The sequence below is a fragment of the Sapajus apella genome, unplaced genomic scaffold (assembly GCF_009761245.1).
Source record: "Sapajus apella isolate SASKATOON/1434 unplaced genomic scaffold, GSC_monkey_1.0 scaffold1, whole genome shotgun sequence".
Lineage (NCBI taxonomy): Eukaryota > Metazoa > Chordata > Mammalia > Primates > Cebidae > Sapajus > Sapajus apella.
The window spans coordinates 10,912,062-10,936,563 of record NW_022436941.1 but is presented as its reverse complement, the minus strand read 5'-3'; the positions used below and the strand labels follow the sequence as shown (position 1 = coordinate 10,936,563).

At 36.7% G+C, this 24,502-nt stretch overlaps 1 protein-coding gene across 1 annotated transcript; it reads left to right on the top strand.

The window, feature by feature from the left end:
- Nucleotides 1-1,517: 1,517 nt before the first annotated feature.
- Nucleotides 1,518-23,504, top strand: MINAR2 (membrane integral NOTCH2 associated receptor 2). Its single transcript, XM_032261393.1, has 3 exons — nucleotides 1,518-1,952; nucleotides 18,539-18,766; nucleotides 23,103-23,504. The coding sequence occupies exons 1-3, from the start codon at nucleotides 1,788-1,790 to the stop codon at nucleotides 23,280-23,282; spliced, it is 573 nt and encodes a 190-aa protein (XP_032117284.1). The 5' UTR covers nucleotides 1,518-1,787; the 3' UTR covers nucleotides 23,283-23,504.
- The last annotated feature ends 998 nt before the right edge of the window (nucleotides 23,505-24,502 follow it).

Here is a 24,502-nt window from a genome sequence, read left to right as displayed (position 1 = left end):
AGTATTGAAACTATAGCCTCGGGCAACCAGGGAATGGTGCAAGTATCGAAAAGGAAGGACCCCTAAGGAAAACTGAAGGCTAATGCCACCTACTTCATGCTTTGGCTAAGGAAAAAGCCTAATCAAATATAGTTGGATCTAGGTTCTGTTTCTTCACTTGCCAATATAGAGAGCCAAAGACAAGTAAGTTTCTTCTTGAAGGTGTGTGTTATTCCCCAAAGAATCTTTTAGGAAGAGTAAGCAGCCTGAGAAATATTTATTCATTAGATATATTCTGGCAGCAACCAGGAAAATCCAGAAAGTACCAAGCACATACACATACACATAATACACTTGATTCTTGAAACATTTGTGGTTTCACTGTTTTGTTATTAACTATTATTATGAAGTACCTATTGCTTTCTCCAGTAAATGCATTTATAAAACAATCCAAACCTATTTTAAATATTGTAAAACAGTGATAGAGTTTGGGTCCAAAACATTCTTAGAAAAAACATTAACTGCTTAATTCCGTTTCACAACTATAAGTAGGGCAGATATTTTTTTAACACACCCCCTCTTGTTTATTGCTGTGAAGAAGATAAGTACTCTCCAGTGTCTTGCTTGATTCAAGAACATCCTGGCTGCTGACTCTTGTAAGCGGTATGGCACTCTTCTGCGATCTAGTGCTGATACATTCCACATGTAACCCTACTGCCCCTGGAAGAGAAACTTTTCTGCTGAGTCAGAGGGGTTTATAGAGATGCAAAATTAACATACCGCCTATGTCTTTCAGAAACTGCTAATAATATCTCTCCTTTGCCTTCTCACAAATGGGAAAGTTTCCGCTCCCTCCATATAGAAATCCATACTTTCCCAGAGAGACGTATGGGTCATCTAAAGCAGAGTGCCTTGTAAGGAAAGCATATCTCAATTGAAATCATCACCACCTGCTGGCTGGCTATAACTGCCTGCAGCCTCACTCCCACCGCCTTGGCTCTCTTAACAGCACATGAGTTCACTTAGAAGAGGCTGTCATCTAAACTTAGCAGCCATGATTTTTTGGGGGGGTCCAAATGTGCCATGTGAACACCAAAGCACATTCTTCAGAGCACATATAGCTAGGGGCAGAGTTAAAGGGACCTAAGACAGTGAATGAGTCAAGGTAGTAGATTGGGGCACTAAATTACTGCAGCAAACTATCAAGCAAATTCTTGGCATTTCTGTCCTCAGAACAAAGCTGACAACCTAAACCTGGTTAGGTTTCACAGGAGTTGCAGCTCTGGGAGTCAAAACATGAGAAGAAATACAATCCCACATATCACATGTGAGGCTGCGGAGGCAGGTCCTAGTTGGCTCAGCAATGTTCAAAGAGAAAAATCAAGCAGTGTCTCTCTATATGTGAGTGTTTCCTGTCCTCCACATTGTGGGTTGGAACACTGAGATCTGGCAGCCTTTATTCAAACAATAGTTTCCCTTAAATTGTTATTTCTAATTCTGAATGAAGAGACATTAAGTGCTACACATATCTAATTCTGTCATCCTGTTAATTTTAATGAGCGCAGTCCCATCTGTTCCATTCAAGCACCCTCAATGTACACGTGTGTAAGAAAGGTAGGGCAATGTGCTTGCTGCTTTGTTTCTTTGTCCCTGTACAGTGATGTATCATTTCAAGAGTAGTGGCTGTGTGCAGCTGACAGACCTGGTTTCAGATGCCAGTCGGAGCATCCTCAGGCTCATTAATAATGGAGGCCTCTGACAGGAGCAGTTTTGCCTGCCTTTGTTTTCCACTGTAGGTGAAGGGAGACATGGATCTCTCTGTTTTGCCAAATAACAATCATCCTGACAAATTCCTGCAGCTTGATGTAAAGTCTTTAATGAGGAGCTCAGCCCTCCTTCATGCCAGCCTGGCAAGGTTTCCGGGTGGAAATTATCCTGCTGCACAACACTGGCAAAACCTTGTCTACTCACAGGTAAGATCTAGGGGCACAAAAATACCAGGATGGGGGCTTGTTTCTTTCTTGCTCTCTGCCGTTTCATCTTTTATGAAGGTGGCTACTCTGTCTTCCAACTTAGTCTTTCGCTATTCCTTAACATTAGAAACTTTTCCTCAATATCTTTATAAAATATGTGAATTCTTTAATTCCCCTCCAAGCATTAGTTTCTCTGCCTATCCTCATTTTAGGTTTCATGTGGCCCTCATTTACTCCTTCCCTTCAAACATTTTCAAATTAATTATATTCACACAAAAGGCTTGTGGGGGGGAAAAGCTTCCGTCTCTATCTTTTGGTGTAATCTAAGCATAAAGCATCAGAAGTTTATGTTGTGGGCATAAACAAGCCTCTAAAACAGCTGGAGATCTTGTGCCTGCCTCCCTTACGCTAGCTCCCTTGCATAGCATACACAGACAACAACAGAACAATGGAAACCTAATCATTGAAGGAGAAAAAAAATATAGCAAATTCTCCACCTTGAAAAATTGTTAGTTATTATTATAGATATTCTTATTTTCCACAAGTGTCCATGTGGACAAGACATACCAATCAGACCTTCAAATCCAATGCAGGTTTTATTTCTCTTTTCGTTCGTATTTTCCTTCTTTTTGCTGACCAAAAGAGAAGAATAAAATTGTGATGAGTTCCATCTGCTGAAATAAACATAAAGGCCTTAACTGTTGCACAGCTAATGAAACAGGAATAACCTTTCTTTTAAGACATGAAGGCTAATGGGGTTAAGAGTTAGTCAATTTAGAAACAGGAAGAAGCATTTCATTACAGAACAGATGTGACTGACCTACAAACCCCTGCAAGTCATTAAATCCTTTGGAGTCGTTCAAATTCCCTGAACAGAAATTTGTTTTCTTTTAAGAACAGTTGCTACTCATGATTCCTGGTGTAAAGTGACTCCTTTGTGGTATGTTTGTGGGCTCCTCGGGACCTTTATCATGAGATCATTCAAAATCAAGTACACTCAAATGATTATGTAAGTGTTTCCTCCACCTATAAGGATTTTAATTTATTTCCATTGTAAGGCAGCCTATTATGACAACTTGCATTTTTTGAATTTTGCATCAATTACTTTGGTAATTCTCAGACCCTTCTGTCATTTCATACCCAGCCATGTTGTTGTTGTTGTATTTGTAGGTGTTCTTTTTTCAGTTTTAAATGAAATAAAAGTCCTCCCTTTTTCCTCCTTATTGTTTATATCATAGAATAAAATGATTCAAAAATCAGTTCAGAAAACTTGGCCCTTCTATGCTATGCAGTTTAGTCTAAGAAAACATATCCAATAAATTCCTTTGAGGTTGGAACACATTGATCTAACATCTTTTGTTTGGTACTGAAGTTGACCTATTTCCTTCATGTGGAACTTCACAGTTTAAAACTGTTGAATGTTGTTCCTAAACCCAAATGAAATGCAAATTTTTAAAAGGAAATTTTTTCTACAGGCTCCATTGGGTGGAAATAGTTATCCAAAAAAAAAAAAAAAAAAAACCAAAGAGGTAAACTTCTGCTTCACAGGTCTTTGAATATGTGTTGTTAATCATTATAAACTTGATTCAGTTATCCTTTTATCCTAAGAAGAAATGTTAAGTGACCTAGAGAAGGCCAGTGTCCTAACTGGGTATTAATAAGGCATGGAGAGAGGCAAGACAGTACATCAAGTACAAATTCAGATAATCAGGTAGGTGTGGCACAAAGTATGAGTAATAACAATGATATTCACTACTTCATTTTGCAATGCATCAATAAATAATGCTCTTTTGGGGGTGGGTCTTAAAATCTATGATTGATATATTCATTGGATAAAATAATAAATGTCATGGAAATAGCCATATAGAAGTTTTAAATATTTGCCATGATACCTGGAAGAAGACAGTGAATATACAAGTATATTGAGGTGTTAGGCACACATAAGGTGGTAGCTACCGAAAAGTTCTTAATTTAAAGCTCTAACTCTATTGGGGAGTCAGTAAGTCAATGTGAAGAACATGGAATAAAGAAGTTAGACACTTGGTTTCTTATCTCAGATTTACAATAAACCAGTTTTAGAGACATCTATCATGGCCCTTAATCAATTCATGCCTCGGTATTTCCACTTGCAATATTAGGATAATATTTATTTTATATATTTCCCTAAAAGTGAGAGCAAATGAAATATGAGGTAAAAACAATTGAGAGCCATATTTTCCTATAAAAGAGCACGGATATGTATGGAAGTATGTACATGTGGACTGTTATTTATATTAGTATTTCAAAATGTATTTAAGTAATCATCTTATTAGAATGTATTAGCAGGTAATCCTGTTTCCATTATTTTATAAATATTGTGGATGAAGGGGTGTGTGTATGTGTGTGCACACATGCGTGTGTGTGCACATGGTGGTTGGGGGGGATGTACTCAATACATATGTCAACCTGTGTGACCAACCCAAGCAGTAGATACAATACCACATGAAATCTATACAAATTCCAGAGTTGTGTCAACTGATCCTTTCTTCCCACACCACACAAGTGCATGGTGTTTGGGGTACAGACTACCTTATGGACTGGCAAAACACTTAACCTGAAGTCATTACCTTTAAACTAGTGGTAACTCAGCAGTTAAAACGGAGACACCCTAGATTGGAAATGTCAAGTTGAATTCTTATATATGCATTTTATATCAATGATTTATCAACTAATTTTTAAAATTCACTTTCCACTTTCAGAGAAAATTCTCCAGGCCATTTTTTTATATGAGCTAAAGCAATACCATTCAATCTATTTCCTTCTTTCTTTTCTTTCTTTTTTTTTTTTTTTTTCTGAGACAGAGTCTTACTCTGTCACCCAGGCTAGAGTGCAGTGGTACAATCTCGGCTTGCTGCAACCTCTGCCTTCCAGATTCAAGTGATTCTTGTGCCTCAGCCTCCCAAGTATCTGGGATTACAGGTGCTCTCCACCATGTCTGGCTAACTGTTGTGTTTTTAGTAGAGATGGGGTTTTGCCATGTTGGCCAGGCTGGTCTCGAACTTCTCACCTCAAGCGATCCAACCCCCTCAGCTTCCCAAAGTGCTTGATTACAGGCATGAGTCCCTATACACAGCCTCAATCTAGAAAATTAAGCAGTGATGTTCTCAGTCAAGTCAGTAACCAGGAACATTGTAATTACCATCTACGTAAATACTCAGGTCTGCCATATTTACAGAGAGTATACACAGATATTATTTGATTCTACCATATTTAAACTTTTCCTTAAATTCTTTCACCAGAGAAATAAAGAAGCTTCACAATAAATTTTATGACAGTGCAATAAAGAAGCATTCACCAAAATCTAATGTTTCTAATTGTTAAAATGATTTGGGGGACGTATCTGATGAAGGCATTTAGAAATATATTCCAGGCCGGGCACGGTGGCTCAAGCCTGTAATCCCAGCACTGTGGGAGGCCGAGGCGGGTGGATCATGAGGTCAAGAGATCGAGACCATCCTGGTCAACATGGTGAAACCCCGTCTCTACTAAAAATACAAAAAATTAGCTGGGCATGGTGACGCGTGCCTGTAATCCCAGCGAGTCAGGAGGCTGGGGCAGGAGAATTGCCTGAACCCGGGAGGCGGAGGTTGCGGTGAGCCGAGATCGCGCCATTGCACTCCAGCCTGGGTAACAAGAGCGAAACTCCGTCTCAAAAAAGAAAAAAAAGAAATATATTCCAAATATGTCTGCCAGCCCCTTTATGAAACAAGTAATGAAAAGAAAAGCTGATTTAAAAAAAAAATAAGTGATAAAATATGTGTTTTTCAAACAACCCCATCCAAAAGTAGGCAAAGGATACGAACAGACACTTCTCAAAAGAAGACATTTATGCAGCCAACAAACATATGACAAAAAGCTCATCACTGGTCATTAGAGAAATGCAAATCAAAACCACAATGTGATACCATCTCAGACCAGTTAGAATGGCAATCATTAAAACGTCAGGAAACAACAGATGCTGGAGAGGATGTGGAGAAATAGGAACACTTTTACACTGTTGGTGGGAGTGTAAACTAGTTCAACCATTTTGGAAGACAGTGTGGTGATTCCTGAAAGATCTAGAACCGGGAATACCATTGGACCTAGCAATCCCATTACTGGTTATATACCCAAAGGATTATAAATCATTCTGCTATAAAGACACATACACACGTATGTTTATTGCAGCACTGTTTACAAGAGCAAAGGCTTGGAACCAACCCAAATGCCCATCAATGATAGACTGGATAAAGAAAATGTGGCACATATACATCATGGAGTACTATGCAGCCATAAAAAAGAATGAGTTCATGTCCTTTGCAGGGACATAGATGAAGCTGGAAACCATCATTCTCAAAAAACTAACACAGGAAGAGAAAACCAAACACCACATGCTCTCACTCATAAGCAGGAGTTAAACAATGAGAAAATGTGGACACAGGGAGGGGAACATCACATACTGGGGCCTCTCAGGGGTTGAGAGGCTAGGGGAGGGATAGCATTAAGACAAATACCTAATGCATGCAGGGCTTAAAACCTAGATGATGGGTTGATGAGTGCAGCAAACCACCATGGCACATCTATACCTAACAAACCTGCATGTTCAGCACGTGTATCCCAACCTTAAAGTTTATTCAAAGGGCAAGAAAGAAAAATGTGTTTTTCATTTTTCATTTATGGTGGTGGGTCTTAATTTTCTAATTAGCAGTTGCACATAAGAATATTTTCAGACTAATTTCTTTGTTGTATCTTTTCCTAGCTTCTATCACATCAGTTTCAGAATCAAGGAGCATTCCAGACTAAACCTGTGAGATGGAGGCAAAGGCTAAGGGTGACAGGCTGCTCTTCCATTGATTTCTAGACAATGTCATTTACTGAATTTATTTCCTAATCATCTTTCTGCACAATCCAATCACACTCTTTTTCCCATAAATTCAAATGTATCTCCTTTCTGTCATGGGTTTTTTTGTGTATAACTGTATTTCTTCTGTCTCCGAACACACATCATGCCTTCCCAAGACTGTCTCTATTTTCAATCTTCCATTTATTATGTTGTAAAGAACAGTGCTGGCGCTGGGCGTCGTGGCTCACTCCTGTAATCCCAGAACTTTGCAGGCCAAGGTGGGCAGATCACTTGAGGCCAGGAGTTCAAGGTTGGACTGGTCAACATGGAAAAACCCCATCTATACTAAAAATAGAAAAATTATCCTGGCATGGTGGCATGGCCTTTAATCCCAGCTACTCAGGAGACTGAAGCATAAGAAACGCCTGAAGCTGGAAAGCAAAGTTTGCAGTTAGCGAAGCTCACACCACTGCACTCCAGCCCAAGCAACAGATCAAGACTCTGTCAAAGAAAGGAAGGAAGGAAGGAAGGGAGGGAGGGAGGAAGGGAGGGAGGGAGGGAGGAAGGGAGGAAGGAAGGAAGGGACAGTGCTGCACAATGTAATAGTTTCTCCTTTCTAAGCTTTATATTAGATGAAAGTGTGGTACTTTCCCTTCCTTTAAACTTATACAAAAATTAAGTCCAGATGGATTAAAGATTTAAACATAAGACCTAAGACCATAAAAACCCTAGTAGAAAACCTAGGCAATACAATTCAGGACATAGGCACAGGCAAGGACTTCATGACTAAAACACCAAAAGCAATGGCAACAAAAGCCAAAATAGACAAATGGGATCTAATTAAACTTAAGAGCTTCTGCATAGCAAAAGAAACAAGCATTAGAGGGAACTGGCAACCAACAGAATGGGAAAAAAAGGTTGGCAAGCTACCCATCTGACAAAGGACTAATATCCAGAATCTACAAAGAACTAAAACAAATTTGCAAGAAATAAAACAATTCCATCAAAAAGTGGGCAAAGGATATGAATAGACACTTTTCAAAAGAAGACATTTACGCAGCCAACAAACATATGGAAAAATGCTCATCATCACTGGTCATTAGAGAAATGCAAATCAAAACCACATTGAGATACCATCTCATGCCAGTTAGAATGGTGACCATTAAGTCTGAAGACAACAGATGCTGGAGAGGATGTGGAGAAATAGGATCACTTTTACACTGTTGGTGGGAGTGTAAATTAGCGTTATGAAAGACAGTGTGGTGATTCCTCAAGAACCTAGAAATAGAAATTCCATTTGACCCAGCAATTCCATTACTGGGCATATAACCAAAGGATTATGAATTGTTCTATTATAAAGACATATGTTCATTGTGGCACTATTTACAATAGCAAAGACCTAGAACCAACCCAAATGCCCATAAATGATTGACTGGATAAAAAAATGTGGCACCTATACACCATGGAATACTATGTAGCCATAAAAAAGGATGAGTTCATGTCATTTGCAGGGACATGGATGAAACTGGAAACCATCATTCTCAGCAAACTAACACAAGAACAGAAAACCAAATACCACATGTTCTCACTCATAGGTGGGTGTTGAACAATGAGAACACATGGACACAGGGAGGGGAACATCATACACTGGGGTCTGTTGGGGGTTGGGGGGCCAGGAGAGGGATAGTGGGGGGTGGGGGGATTGGGGAGGGATAACATTGGGAGAAATACCTAATGTAGGTGACAGGGGAATGATGGTAGCAAACCACCATGGCATGTGTATACCTATGTAGCGATCCTGCAAGATGTGCACATATACCCCAGAACTTAAAGTATAATAAAAAAAATTAAAAAAAACAAATGTGTACTTTGCAGGTGCTCATATTATCTAGGAAGCAGATTGATAGCATCATCAAGTTGTTCAGTGAACCAAGTTATACTAAATTTATAGGATTCAGGAATTAGCCTTGGATGGTATATTCCCAGAAATAACACCTAAATTGCCCCACCAAACTGTCTTATTTGAGACCCAAATGCCTCTGGCACGAAAGCCTGTATTAAAGGTACCTCGTATGTCATAGTACCACGTGTAAGCACCAACAGCCCTGGTTATATGCACAGAAGGGCAGGAGATAAGGTTTCAGAAAGGCCTGCATCATATTAAGGTGGGCCTGTGGGCTTTGTCTAAGATTTTGAATTTTATCCTGAAAATTTTGAAGAATCAGTGAAAAATTTAAGCAGAAGAATAACACAATCAAATATGTGCTTTATAAAGCTTACCATTCCAACAATTAAGAACAGAAATTTTGTGTTCACAAATGAGCCGATTTTCTGTGAAAGTTTGTCTATGTGCTCACACATGAAATACACAAAAAATGCCTTGTTTTCATTAAGATTACGATAAGCATTACTCTGAATGTATAGATCAAAATGGGGAAAATAGAAATCTTTATGACCTTTATTCCTCAATCCATGAACATGACATATCTTTCCATTTATTCAGTTCTTCATCTGGCCTTCAATAATATAATTCTCCACAAAGAACTATTCCGTGTAATTGTTAGGTTTATATATAAATACTTATTTTTACTCTTGATAATAGTACCTTTTAAGTCTTGTTTTATAATAGAGCATGCATACTATCGATCATTATATACTGATTTTGAATCCAGGAAGTGTGTTAAAATCTCTTGTTTTGCCTGTGAACATCTCTGTAGATAATCAGATCATCTGCTATTTGTTTGATTATTTATAATCCTTATTTCTTTGATTTACTTATGTTTCTATGCTTTTTGCATTGCTTTGAGCTTCCACTGCAAAATTATTTGGACATTGTGATTACTTGCATCCTTGTATTAATTTTGACACTAAAATATGTTTTTCTGATATTAAACCATTAAGTAAACTCTGTTCTAAGTTTGGGGCCCATTGGCTTAATTAGCTTAAGAAAATTTTATACCAGTTCTAGTTCACTAAGAGATTTTGCTTTGAATATGTTTGAATATTTTGAAAGTCTTTTTCTGAACTACTGTCTTTTTCTAAACTTTTTCTGAACTAGTGACCTTTTTCTGAACTATTTAATGGTTTTCTCCTGTTAACGTGGTAAATTTCATTAATATTCTAATATTAAACCATCCTGTTGGTATAACATCTTTAACTGGTAAAAATCAGTTTTATCTTGTTATGTATAATTTGTATATATTTTAGGATTCTGTTCATTAATATTGCATTTATACTTTTCCATTTATGTGTATAAGAGAAATTGGCTTTTAATTTTCTTTTACTTTCCTCATATGAAGTTTATACTAACTTCAAAAGTGACCTGGAGATTGTTCCTTCTTTTCCTATTTTTCTGGAAGAATTTGGCTAAGGAATTATATATTTTGAAAATGATAGAAGTTGACTGCAAAACCCTCTGGCCTGCTGTTCTTTAATGTGTATGTTTGGAGGAGATTTTAAACTGTTGATTCGACTAGTCAAATCATCACAAGTTTATTAACATTTTTATTTTTTCTTAATTAAGTTTGGTAAGTTATATTATGTAAGAAATTGTCCAACTGCATATAAATGTTTAAAGTCACTCTGTTTATTTTCCAATTGTTTCTTAATCTCTGTCGTGTCTCTTCTCAATTCCTAACTGGGTGGATTTGTGTCTCTATTATTTTTCTTAAACAGTATTACCAGAGATATTTTCAATGTGTTTTTCAAAAAAAAACATAGCTTTCAACTTTATCCTCTCCATTGTATATGTTTATTCTCTTTAATATGTGTTGATTTCTGTCTTTACATTTATTATTTCATTTTGACTATTTCCTTATATTTACTCTGTGGCTTTGTTTCTAAGACTTTGAATTGAATGTTTAATACCTCATTAATTTTCTTATTCTGTTTTATAATGCAAGCATATATGTCCATAATATTCTCTCAAAATACCATTTCAGGCTGGGTGCAATGGCTCATGCACTTTGGGAGGCCAAGGCAGGTGGATCACTAGGTCAAGAGATGGAGACCATCCTGGTCAACATGGTGAAACCCCGTCTCTACTAAAAATACAAAAATTAGCTTGGCATGGTGGCGTGCACCTGTAGGCCCAGCTACTGGGGAGGCTGAGGCAGGAGAATTGCTTGAACCCAGGAGGCAGGGGTTGCGGTGAGCCAAGATCGCGCCATTTTACTCCAGCCTGGGTAACAAGAGCGAAACTCTGACTCAAAAAAACAAAACAAAACAAACAAAAAAACCATCTCAGATCCAGCCAATAATTTTGTAACGTAGCATTTCTCACTTTCATTGTGTCCTAAATTTTAAAATGTTTATTATTCATTCTTTGAAATATATTTTTAAATGTTTGCAGAATGTGGTATTTTATGTTTTAGTTTATAGCTAAGTTGTTAATGGTCTAAAATCTTGGTCCATGTAATATTGAATCTTTAAAAAATTTTTTAGAATTTAACATGTTATCAATTTTATGAAATTTTCAGTGTATATTTTAAAAATGAATATTTTCAGTTGTTTAATAAAGAGGTCCATATATGTCACTTAAACAAGTATTTTTATTTTATGGTTCATATCTTCTTTATTCTTCTTTTTTCATAAGTTATTGAGTACAGGTGGTATTTAGTTACATGAGTAAGTTCTTTAGTGGTGGTTTGTGAGATTTTGATGCACCCATCACCTGAGCAGTGTATACTGCACCATATTTGTAGTCTTCTATCCCTTACCCCCCTCTTACTCTTCCCCTCAAGTCTTCAAACTTCACTGCATTATTCTTTTTTTTCCCATTTATTTATTTTATTGCATTTTAGGTTTTGGGGTACATGTGAAGAACATGCAAGATTGTTGCATAGGTAAACACGTGGCAGTGTGGTTTGCTGCCTTCCTCCCCATCACGTACATCAGGCATCTCTCCGCTTGCTATCTCTCCCCAGCTCCCCACCCCTCACCATACCTCCCCTATTTCCCCCCAACAGACCCCAGTGTGTAGTGCTCCCCTCCCTGTGTCCATGTGTTCTCATTGTTCAACACCCGCCTATGAGTGAGAACATGCGGTGTTTGATCTTCTGCTTTTTTGTCAGTTTGTTGAGAATGATGGTTTCCAGGATTCATCCATGTCCCTACAAAGGACACAAACTCATTGTTTTTGATGGCTGCATAATATTCCATGGTGTATATGTGCCACATTTTCCCTGTCCAGTCTATCGTCGATGGGCATTTGGGTTGGTTCCAAGTCTTTGCTATTGTAAACAGTGCTGCAATGAACATTCGTGTGCACGTGTCCTTATAGCAGAATAATTTATAATCCTTTGGATATATACCCAGTAATGGGATTGCTGGGTCAAATGGAATTTCTATTTCTAGGTCCTTGAGGAATCGCCACACTGTCTTCCACAGTGGTTGAACTCATTTACACTCCCACCAACAGTGTAAAAGTGTTCCTATTTCTCCACATCCTCTCCAGCATCTGTTGTCTCCAGATTTTTTTTTTTTTTTTTTTTTTTTGAGACGGAGTTTCGCTCTTGTTACCCAGGCTGGAGTGCAATGGTGCGATCTCGGCTCACCGCAGCCTCCGCCTCCTGGGTTCAGGCAATTCTCCTGCCCCAGCCTCCTGACTCGCTGGGATTACAGGCACGCACCACCATGCCCAGCTAATTTTTTGTATTTTTAGTAGAGACGGGGTTTCACCATGTTGACCAGGATGGTCTCGATCTCTTGACCTCGTGATCCACCCGCCTCGGCCTCCCACAGTGCTGGGATTACAGGCTTGAGCCACCGCGCCTGGCCTCTCCAGATTTTTTAATGATCGCCATTCTAACTGGCGTAAGATGGTATCTCAATGTGGTTTTGATTTGCATTTCTCTGATGACCAGTGATGATGAGCATTTTTTCATATGTTTGTAGGCCTCATGTATGTCTTCTTTTGTAAAGTATCTGTTCATATCCTTTGCCCACTTTTGAATGGGCTTGTTAGTTTTTTTTCTTGTAAATCTGTTTTAGTTCTTTGTAAATTCTGGATATCAGCCCTTTGTCAGATGGGTAAACTGCAAAAATTGTTTCCCATTCTGTTGGTTGCCAATTCACTCTAATGACTGTTTCTTCTGCTGTGCAGAAACTGTGGAGTTTGATTAGGTCCCATTTGTATATTTTGGATTTTGTTGTCAATGCTTTTGGTGTTTTGGTCATGAAGTCTTTGCCTACACCTATGTCCTGAATGGTTTTGCCTAGATTTTCTTCTAGAGTTTTTATGGTGTTAGGTCTTATGTTTAAGTCTTTAATCCATCTGGAGTTAATTTTAGTGTAAGGCATCAGGAAGGGGTCCAGTTTCTGCTTTCTGCACATGGCTAGCCAGTTTTCCCAACACCATTTATTAAACAGGGAATCCTTTCACCATTGCTTTTTTTTGTCAGGTTTGTCAAAGAGCAGATGGTTGTAGATATGTTGCGTTGCCTCCGAGACCTCTGTTCTGTTCCATTGGTCTATATCTCTGTTTTGGTACCAGTACCATGCTGTTTTGATTACTGTAGCCTTGTAGTATAGTTTGAAGTCTGGTAGTGTGATGCTTCCTGCTTTGTTCTTTTTGCTTAGAATTGACTTGGCTATGCAGGCTCTCTTTTGGTTCCATATGAAGTTTAAGGTGGTTTTTTCCAGCTCTGCGAAGAAGGTCATTGGTAGCTTGATGGGGATAGCATTGAATCTGTAAATTACTTTGGGCAGTACGGCGATTTTCACGATATTGATTCTTCCTAACCATGAACATGGAATGTTTGTACATCTGTTTGAGTCCTCTCTTATTTCATTGAGCAGTGGCTTGTAGTTCTCCTTGAAGAGGTCCTTTACGTTCCTTGTTAGTTGTATTCCTAGGTATTTATTCTCTTTGTGGCAATTGTGAATGGAAGTTTGTTCTTGATTTGCCTCTCTTTCAGTCTGTTATTGGTGTATAGGAATGCATGTAGTTTTTGCACGTTGATTTTGTATCCTTAGACTTTGCTGAAGTTGCTTATCAGTTTCAGGAGATTTTGGGCTGAGACGATGGGGGCAGAGACTCAACAAGAAAATAAAACTTCAGGCCAATATCCATAATGAACATAGATGCAAAAATCTTCAATAAAATACTGAGAAGCCGATTGCAACAGCACATCAAAAAGCTTATCCACCATGATCAAGTAGGCTTCATCCCGGGGATGCAAGGCTGGTTCAATATACGTAAGTCTATAAACGTAATTCACCACATAAACAGAACCAAAGACAAAAACCACATGACTATCTCAATTGATGCAGAGAAGGCCTTTGACAAAATTTAACAGCCCTTTATGCTAAAAACCCTCAATAAGCTAGGTATTGATGGAACGTATCTCAAAACAATAAAAGTTATTTACGACAAACCAACAGCCAATATCATACTGAATGGGCAAAAACTGGAATCATTCCCCTTGAAATGTGGCACTAGACAAGGATGTCCTCTATCACCACTCCTATTCAATATAGTACTAGAAGTTCTAGCCAGAGCAATCAGGCAAGAAAAAGAAATAAAGGGTATTCAAATAGGGAAGGAGGAAGTCAAATTGTCTCTATTTGCAGACGACATGATTGTATATCTAGAAGACCCCATCATTTCACTGCATTATTCCTATGCCTTTGTGTCCTCATAGCTTAGCTCCCACATATCAGTGAGAACCATACAATGCTTGGTTTTCCATTCCTGAGTTACTTCACTTAGAATAATAGTCTCCATCTCATCCAGATTCTTTATTCTTAATGATTGTTTTGCATGCTTGAGAAAAATTACATGTATAAATTTCTCCTTGTAATTATTTTAAGTTCTATTTTATAAATGTTGAGACTATTTTATTAGATAGATATAAGTTAAGAATGATAGTACTTTACTGATGATAACTAACTTTATTCATTTTCTAGCAACATTCTTTATATCTAGCAAAGTTTTTGACCTTGTCTATTTCATCTAATGTGTGTGTGCTGGCAGGAGTGGGGAGGTGTATTTTTGTTTTCTTGGTGGTTAGTCAAGCTAAGTTATGTCATGGAAACAAATATATCAAAATGTTTAGTAACTTAATAAAACATATGTCTCCTTCACACAAAGTCCAATGTAGATATTATAGATGTCTTAGAAACTCACTTCAGAGTAGAATCCAAGCTCCTTCCTTCTTGGGGTTTACAGTATCAGATCTCTATTAGGCTTTAGATAAGAAAGGGAAAGGGTAAGCCAAGGATCTTGCCAGGAATTTTACCCATCAAGGTTGAATTTTATTAAGTTTGCTGAGCATCTAGTAAGGATTTACCACAGTCTTCTGTTAACAACAACAAAAAACACATATACACATATATGTATATACACACATATATATATATATACACATACATATATGTATATTTATATATAATAGTATATGAATATATTATACATGCCATATGGATCACCTAATATATACATATCATCATATATGTATAATCATCTTCTGCTATATACAGCACATTGACAAGAGTTCTGAGATGTGTATAGTGTCACAAAAAAAGAAAGTGAACCAAAAACTTGTAAAAGATTTCAGGGACCAGGCTTGGAAGTGATCTTTCATCCACATGCCATTGTACATAAAACATGTGGCCCCAATATAAATTCAAAAACAGTCTGGGAAAAGCAGATATCCTCTGTGCTTAGGAAGTGGAAACAAAATTAGTGAGCATTTAGTCAGTCACAACACCCAGTTCTCATTGCTTATATTCGTCTAGTATATACTTTCATATTTTTTAACTTGAATTCTTTCTTTGTCTTTATATTTTAGGCATGTCTGTTGTAAATATTTTATAATTTAATTCACTTTTTAAAATCTGATCTGATAATCTCTGTCATTTCAATAGGGAATTTAGTCCATTTACATTAAATGTGATTACTTATAATTATTTTTCTGTTTCTGAGATTTTCTACCTGTGTTATTTGTAGTTTTTTACAGATTGTTTATTCTTCATTTTTTTTCCTACTGCTCTGCTCACTTAGAATCTGTAAAATCTTTCTCTACTTGTTAGTAATATCTCTATCTCATCACTAAAATTATTTCTTAAAATTTTCTGATAAAAAAATCTGTGTTAAACTTATGACACTCCAGTGTTCTCATTTCTCTTATTTTAAAATTAACAATTTAGCAATTATTATTATCTCTATTTCACCTAAATCAATGCTTGCCTGGATTTACAGACACATTTATCAATTTTTTATTTTTCTCTTTCTTTCTCTCTCACAACATTTCTCTTGTATCTTAATATTTTCCTTCTGTTATCAACGTTTTCTTCCTGAAATACATTTTTAGAGTTTTTACAATGACCTATTAAATGTGTACACTTAATTTTCTTTGCCCAAATATGCCTTCTATCTCACTCTCTTTATTGAATTATAGTTTACTTCACATAAAGTGTGTAATGATTAAAATGTGCATAAATGAAAAATGGACAAAGGTATGCTTAACGAAAAGTCTGGGTAAGCTTTGAAGTGTTACCTTTTTGAAATAAATATTTAAAAATGTAATTTATTTTAGTGGCCAAGTAATTAAAATAATTGAATTACTGTTGAGTTTTCTTCTGGTAAATGTATTTTCTTGTGCAGTAGAGTGAAGGGTTTTGTGTTGTTGATGTTCTTAAAGCTATGTTAAAAAACATCATCAAGATACAAATAAAGCTCAACCAAAATTAGTATTGCCTATTTCATGATTAAATTCATAATAAATGTATAATACTAATTTTCCTTTGCATGTCTTTCAGACATAAAATTCACATGTAGTGCAAAAATATATATTACTATGTGCTATAATAAACATCACAACTTTCAAAAATATCATCTAGAGATAAGGGTTTGCATGTTCTTTTAGAATGTATCTCTGAGTATTTTGCTATTTTTATACATTACATTTTCTAAGTCTATATACATTGTAATAGAATGTGTAATGTTTTCTTCTTGACCTCCCCAAAACTGTATTTTCATTTACAGAACTTTCTTATTTAAGAAACTTAAGCAACAGTGTAAAGACAACCTGACAAAGTCAATTTGTCAATGTCAGGAGAATTATCCCTCTTCAGGGATTATCAAAGATCTCTAGCCTTGAAGAAAACAAATTAAGTAAAAATTACGCTAAGCTCATAGTTAAATTTCTTATCAAATTATTTTTTGCTCAATTGAGAAACATTACTTTTGAAGCAATCCATCTTTAAGATAAATGCTAAGCTAAGAAGAGTAATTATTTTATTGCAAACTTCAGTTTTATAGAATATAAATTGACTTTGAGCAGTCCAAGGACTTATGAAAGTCAGAGAGGATCTGAAAGTTGAGCTCTAAGTATTTGAAAAATGAACGGATTAAGAAAATTAGGGAAAACCAACACCGAAGAGAATGTGAATGGTTTTATCTACATGATTTTTTTTTCCTGCCAGTTGTTTCAGAAGGAAACTACATATAACAGTTTACAACTTTAGCTTATATAATATAAATTAATGTTGCCTATATACAACAATAAGTGTCAGCATCAGAGTATCGATAATCATAAATATGGCTCAGAAGAATAAAACTGCTATTAAATATTCTCTATTTTGGGTATCTGAAATATGTGACATACATTTACTGAAAAATATCTGTAAATTAAGGAAATGAGCCACTTGTTTTCAAAGACTAAATATTATATGAAATTAACTCATATGAAATTCCTCTCTTGATGCCCTACGACAAATGAAGCAAGACTCTATAAGCTTTTTTATTCTTCTCAATTTGTATTTGACCAAGGAACAAAATTTAATTTCCAAAATGAACAAATTTTCAGTTTCTACCTTCATGAAAACTTGATATACTTAAGAAAAAAACAAAACAAAGTAAAAATCTGAAGGTCAAGCCAGACACAGAAAAGCCCACATTATAAAATTTTATTTATATAAAATATGAGACGAGTCCAAATTAACCTATGGTATTAGAATTTGGGTGCTATTATAGTTACGCTTTGGGCAGGGGGAGGGAGACTGACTGGAAGGGAGCATGACTGGTAATGTCATGTTTCTGGGTCTGGGTGTTGAATCTCGAGTTTGTTTGGTTTGCGAGAATTTACAGAGCTATGTATTTATATATATGCATATTATACTTTAATAAAAAAAGATTTTAAAAACTTGAAAGTCAGTAACAGAGCTAACAGCCAGTCTTTACACACAGATAGTAAATTATACATATAGTGCTAAGTTGGCTTAGACCTCAAAGCTGTCTGAAATGGGAGCCATGATAGTATTTGTGAAACTTCAGCTATATCACTAAAATGTCTTTTAATTTTGACTTTTCTAGGTTAATATAGCAATATTAAATACTATTTTTATAAGTCATGGAATATAAAAATAGAGAAATAAAATGTCATTAATAACCTGAGAAAAGTTGGCTTTGTTCAGAATTCTACTGTACTATTTGAATTAAAGAGATTTACTCTCTTTAATTTGTAGGCTCTTTCTTTGTAGTTATAAAACAGCACTTTAATTAGTGATTAGTAAAGCTGTTCAATATCACACAAAGAAAAAACTCAATCGATGTTGGATTTCTAGGTCAAACAAAACCCGAGAATCCATTTCTCATTCATTGTCCTAATCTGTTGGATTTCTGTGTAAAATCAGTACATTTTCAGGTACAGTTAGCTTACACTGCATTCCCTATTATCAGAAGGCCTGTTGCTAAGAGATGCCTTGTTTCTTTGCCTCTTAGAGAGAAAAGAATAACATTGCTGCTCAACGAATTAGGGGACCCAGTGCAGAGAGCCTTGTCACTGCTGATAGCCCCCCACCATCCATGTCATCAATTATGAAAAATAACCCACTCTATGGTGACCTAAGTTTGGAGGAAGCTATGGAAGAAAGGAAAAAGAGCCCATCATGGACCATTGAGGAATATGACAAACGTTCCCTGCACACAAACCTCTCTGGGCATCTGAAGGTACTCACAACTAAGACTTACCCTCTTCAATTGATAAGAGAGATCAATCAAATAATCCTAAGAGAAAGGGTTACTGAAGTGACAGTTATTCTTCACTAGGCACAGAATCTCCAGATTTCAGAGCATTTTGGCCTCTGGCTTTTCTTTCTCCCTCCTACTCCTAGTCAGTATCTGTGTTTATATCTTTTGAGTTTTACAATTTTAATAGTTACTGGCAACTGTACAGTGTAGAGAGGAAAAAAATTATGTAGCACAGGACAAAGGTTTTCTAGGAGAGTAAAAGGTTTTTTTTTGAAAATTAATTTGCAAGATGATGTTTTCTGGTAGTTTATGAACATTTATGTTCATGAAGACTTAAGAGCTGATTCCCTATTCTACATTTATTTGAAAATATGTATTAAGTGTTCTGTGTTAGGCACTGAGCAAGAAAGTTCTCATCAAAGATTATTTTATCTCAGCCCTCTCAGTGATTTAAGATTGCAGATTTACATTTTGGTCATTTTCCTGTGTCTCAGTAACAAAACAAAACAAAAACATTTCAACACAGGAAAAGTATGCAATGAACTCATTCACCCAGCATAAACCCAACAAAAGTTGTTCTTTCTTTCTTTGCCCCTGCTAGTATCACCTCACCACATGAAAAAAGTTGAAATACCTGAAAAGCAAGGAAGCAGCCAGCCCTCTGTTTTCTGAATGGACTGGATTCCAACCCAGCTTTGGCTTGTCTCCACCTGCCCTAGGCCAGGAAGGCCTGTCATTGTCCAAGTACATACCCTTCATTTAAAAATGTTTATCTGTGCTAAGACCCGTACCTTAAGCACTAGATAATTTTTCTTTCTTATTTTTTTTGAAGAGGACAGCACTCTGTCTCCTTGAATCCTACTCACACCTTTTACAATTTCAAATAGGTGCTACTCAAAAGACCCACTGTCCAGAAACTTTGAAGTTTCTTAATCTCTTACTCGATTGAATGTATCTCCTCCTGTATGTAGCCTATTTTCCAGAGAAGCTTCCATAACAGATGCTCTACGTAGAAACAATAATCTTGTGTTTCTTTTCCCTTCTTTCTTTTTTTAAATCTTTCATTCCTTACCAAGAGTCTTAAAGACATCTAAAAAGTCACCCCTACTATTGAAAAAAAAAATGATTCATTTTACCAACATTTCTTGACCATATGTTAAGGCTTCTTCCTTTTGCTGTTTCATGCAAAATAAGGGAACTATAGAGGTGGATGTTACTGTCTCTACCCTCAAAAAGTTGATCCAACTAAGCAAATTAACAGACAATAACTATAGAACAACATAAAGGAAGGTGATGATACTAGTAACAAAAAGTGCCATGCAGCGTTCTCACTCATTAGTGGGAGTTAACAGTGAGAACACATGGACACAAGGAGGGGAACAACACACACTGGGGCCTGCGAGGGATGGGAGGCAAAGCTGGGTTGGAGTCCAGTCCATTTAGAAAACAAATACCTAATGTAGGCCGGGTCTAAAGCCTAGATGATGGGTGACGGGTTCATAGGTGCAGCGAACCACCAAGGCACATGTATAGCTATGTAATAAACCTGCACATTCTGTACTTGTATCTTAAACTTACTTAAAGAAAAAAAAATAGTACTCCGAAATTCCCATGATATACTTTACCCATATAACAAACCTATACCTGTAACCCTGAACCTAAAATAAAAGTTCACACACAAAAAAAGAAAACGCCTTTTCCCTGACCTTTGCCAATACTGGTTATTTTTCAAGTAAATTATCAATGATTGGAAAAAACGGTAACTCATTTTTGCTGATTTTCATTTTTCTGATTACCAGGCAAGGCTGAATATTCTAGTAAAAGTATAAAACTTGTTCACTATAAATATTAGCCCAAATTAGGATTAGTTTGATAGTACATAATTATCTCTTGTTAATAGTTGCTATAGGCTTACCTATAATATGCTTCATTCTCCGTCCTAGGAAATTGCTGATTTGGTTTTCTGCTCTTTCTTTGTGGAATTAGTCCGTCATCTCCATTGCCAGCAGCAGCACCATCAGCCAGGTTTTCTGATAATTCCATGTTATTACTTCAGTGCTTCTTTATTTCTTCTTCAACCTTGAACAGAAGTTTGATATTAAGAATGGTTATCACTTTATATGATAAAAAGAAGTTTTTGTTTCACTGAAAAGAAATAAAGAGGAAAATTTAAAAAGAAAAGAAAGTCCCATATAGGATCGAAAAGGGACACAAATCACATTTGATTATAAAAAGACGTCATGGAAAAGTAAACTTATGATGGGCTTGAAGGATGTATAGAATTCCAAAAGATACAGATGGTTTGCCTAAGTGGGAAGGCTCTTTTATCAGGAGTAGCAAAAGCAAAGGTAGAAATATAGGAGCTACAGGTTAAGTAATAGAATAATGAGAAAATAAGGCTAGGAAATAAAGCTAAAAAAATGTTCGAATGTTAGGCTTAGGAAATTGAATAAGGAGTATTTTTTTAAGCTGGCAATAAGGAGTATTTTTTTAAACTGGACTATTACATGAGTCATGTTTAGGAAGAATGAGCCATAAATACAATGAGTGCCATATTTTGCTAGAATCAGGACCTGCTCCCTCCTCCACCCAGTCCTCTGTGTGCACTCTCCCTCTCTCCAAAGCAGTGGACCCTGAGGTCTGAGGCCTGTTTACAGGCCTCAGGAGGTTATTTGTCAGCATTAACTTCCTGAGGGAAGCTTCTGGAAGCCATAACTTTTGTTTTCATTAGAATTTCTTCCTATACCTCATCAATTCAACTTTCATCTGCACTCCTGTCTATGTCTCACAGAGCCCCTAACTTATTTTCTGAAACCTTGGCACTACTGTATGCTATAAACTCAAGCCCCTGTGGTCCCTCCCATTTTTCTAAGTGGCTAAGAGTTTATAAGCCAGAGAAGAAAAGAAATCCATATTTAATTACCAAGGAAATCTAGAAGCAGAATGTAAGACAGGATACTCTCTATTAGTGAAGCTCTTAGTGGAGAACAGAGGCATTAAACTAACAGACAAAGTGCAGGCCTCTGATTAGGACATAAAATGAAGGGTAAGAGTGAGGTAGACGGGGATTTTTAAATCATTATCCTTCTGCACAAATCATCCAAATTTGATTTTAATATTTTAGCATTTCTACAACTAAGCAATTTAAACTAGTACCAGTGTAACGGGAGGATCATATTGCCATCGACAGAATTTATCGTCGCTTTCTATTAATACATGCATGCACAGTCCTCTCCTAGCAGTGCCCCTGTAAGTCCAAAGCTAGTTCTTTGACCCCTGAGGCTGATAAAGGAAGCTGGCTGTGCCACACTTAAGTGGACTTTAAGTCTACTGAGACTGGAGAGGCAAAGAGAGGGTGGGCAATCCACTGTAAGCCATTACAATAAAGCAGGTGAAATATAATGAAGCATTAAGTTAATTTGTGAAAGCAGAGATTGAGTATTCATTGTAAATTTGTTGCATATAAGGCATAGACACCAAATCTACAGCAACAAAACATAGCAAGAGACGTAAAAGGAAAAAAATGTATTTTTATAAATGTATGAACAATAGAGTTTGCAGGTGATTTATCAGGTACAGGAGATCAGGTTGACTTGATAATTCTGTGGGACTGGAAGGAAAGATGAAGTCTGTGAAAGAAAGAGGGACATGGGGAATAAATAAGAGCGGACGTGGGGAAGAATATAATGGGCCCCTTTCTCAGGAGGTCAAACAGTTTCTGCATGCCAGACACGTGGCAGCCCTCTACAAGGAAAATCAGTGGGTCAAGAGTCATGGAAGAGACTCCTGATTTTTAGTCCTGCTACTTCCATGGAAATCAGCTTCTGGATTTACTGAAAACCTCACCAGGCATGTTTATTCCTGCCATGCAGACAAAAATCAAACCTCAAAGGTTCATCTAAAGCAAAGAATTCTCACTTGATTTCAACTTACTATGCTGAATTACATGCACTATTTATAGGATGTGAGAAACACTAAATTGGCTACAATATGATAGATACACCATTGTGTTTCTGACCCTCCAATTTGAGGAATTTAATTAAAGAATCACGAAAGCCTCCTAATTAATTCTGATGCAGACCTACAAATTGGAACTGCAGGGACTCCTTGTCAGCCAGGAGACTGTAGCTGCATATTTATGCTATTCAAGGAAGCCTCGTCTCGCTCATGTGAGCCATGACATTGAAGCCTTGCCCAGGACAGAGTGAATATGGACCTTCAGTCCCCATGACAGTGTCTTGTTCTGCAATCTCAATTAATTTGTAACACTGACTGATTACTGATTAATCATATTCTTCATGTAATTTTCTTTTAGGAAAATCCTAATGACCTGCGGTTTTGGTTGGGAGACATGTACACTCCAGGTTTTGACACTTTATTGAAAAAGGAAGAGAAACAAGAGAAGCAATCAAAATTCTGTCGTATGGGTCTGATTTTACTTGTCATTACCTCCATCTTGGTTACCATAGTGACTATTATTACCTTTTTCACCTGAGGAAACTGCCACAGTCAGAGCTATTTTAAATTTCCTAAAATTTTTTCTAGATAAACATTTGCAGCTTCCCCAAAAAATAACAACAACAACAAAACCATGTACATGCAGTACGAATGGATTGTTGATTGTACTATTAAATGTAATTGTCCTGTAGAATGTTAATGTCACGTGTGGTATGATGGCTTCTCTACTTTGTTCTATAAAAGCTTTGTAAGACTTCCAGCCTGAGCTTTGTCCTTTAGGAAGCAGGAATTCTGAGGACCACAGTCACAGAACAGTCACTATATACAACCCAAATTAAATATCTGTATAGAGAGCAAAACAGTATCAAAAATTGTCAGCAGCTTTGGTTTCATATTTAAACTATATTAACCATGTTTTAAAAATACTGTTAACTCTTTACTACCTCATCCTCCTGTAATCATCAGAAAAGTTTGAGCTGATAATTTTTTTTTTTTTTTTTACCAACTGCTGGGTAGCTGGCAAAAATCTGGTTGTGCTGCCAACTGAGTTAGATTCACTCCCTGTTTTATTTTCCTATATTTCTGTTTAAGTCAGAAAAAAAGGAAGGAGGGAAATATCTTACTGAAATCTATTCTTATTTCCCCAGTAATCATCTATATTGCCCCAATTTCATGCTGCAACTTTAATAGAATTAAAGTTGCACAGGCCATAGTTACATAATTAATTACATTTAGATCCAATTTATCCAAATTGGCTACTGTGACCTCTGTGGCAGTCAATGTGTATATATTGCCAACCATGGTCTAGGTTGGGGGTCCCTAGGAAAGCAGAGGGAATACTTCTAAGAGAACATGGTGTAAAGCCTAACTGCTACTTGCTAGCAGACTCTGGCAAGTTCTTATCTCAGAGAAGGAATGATACTGCCTGCCCAACAGGGCTGGCCAAAGGACCAAATACAAAACAGGTATGAACAGTATCTGACTCTTATTAAGGAGTCTTTAGTTAAAGGCAGTTGTTATTATTAATTTGTGCTAGCTAATTGACAACCTGAGCTTACCTTCCATTGCCTGCAGATACTGGGGACATGGTACTGGACACAGATGGGGAATCAAGTCACCACTCTTTCTTTCCTTCTAGAACATCCTTTCCTAAGCCCTCATTCCCGCTTCTTTCTCATCTTAAAACACCCCAGCCAAAGTCTATCTTACACAAGAAACAAAAGAGGGACTTTCTCTTCTTCCCATGAGCCTAAAGTC

Bases quoted from the DNA above. Each gene is read 5' to 3' on its own strand.
- MINAR2 (XM_032261393.1), top strand. From the start codon at position 1,788: ATGGATCTCTCTGTTTTGCCAAATAACAATCATCCTGACAAATTCCTG. The intron at 1,953-18,538 runs GTAAGATCTAGG...TTTGCCTCTTAG, and splicing joins AAAACCTTGTCTACTCACAG to AGAGAAAAGAATAACATTGC. The intron at 18,767-23,102 runs GTACTCACAACT...ATTTTCTTTTAG, and splicing joins ACCTCTCTGGGCATCTGAAG to GAAAATCCTAATGACCTGCG.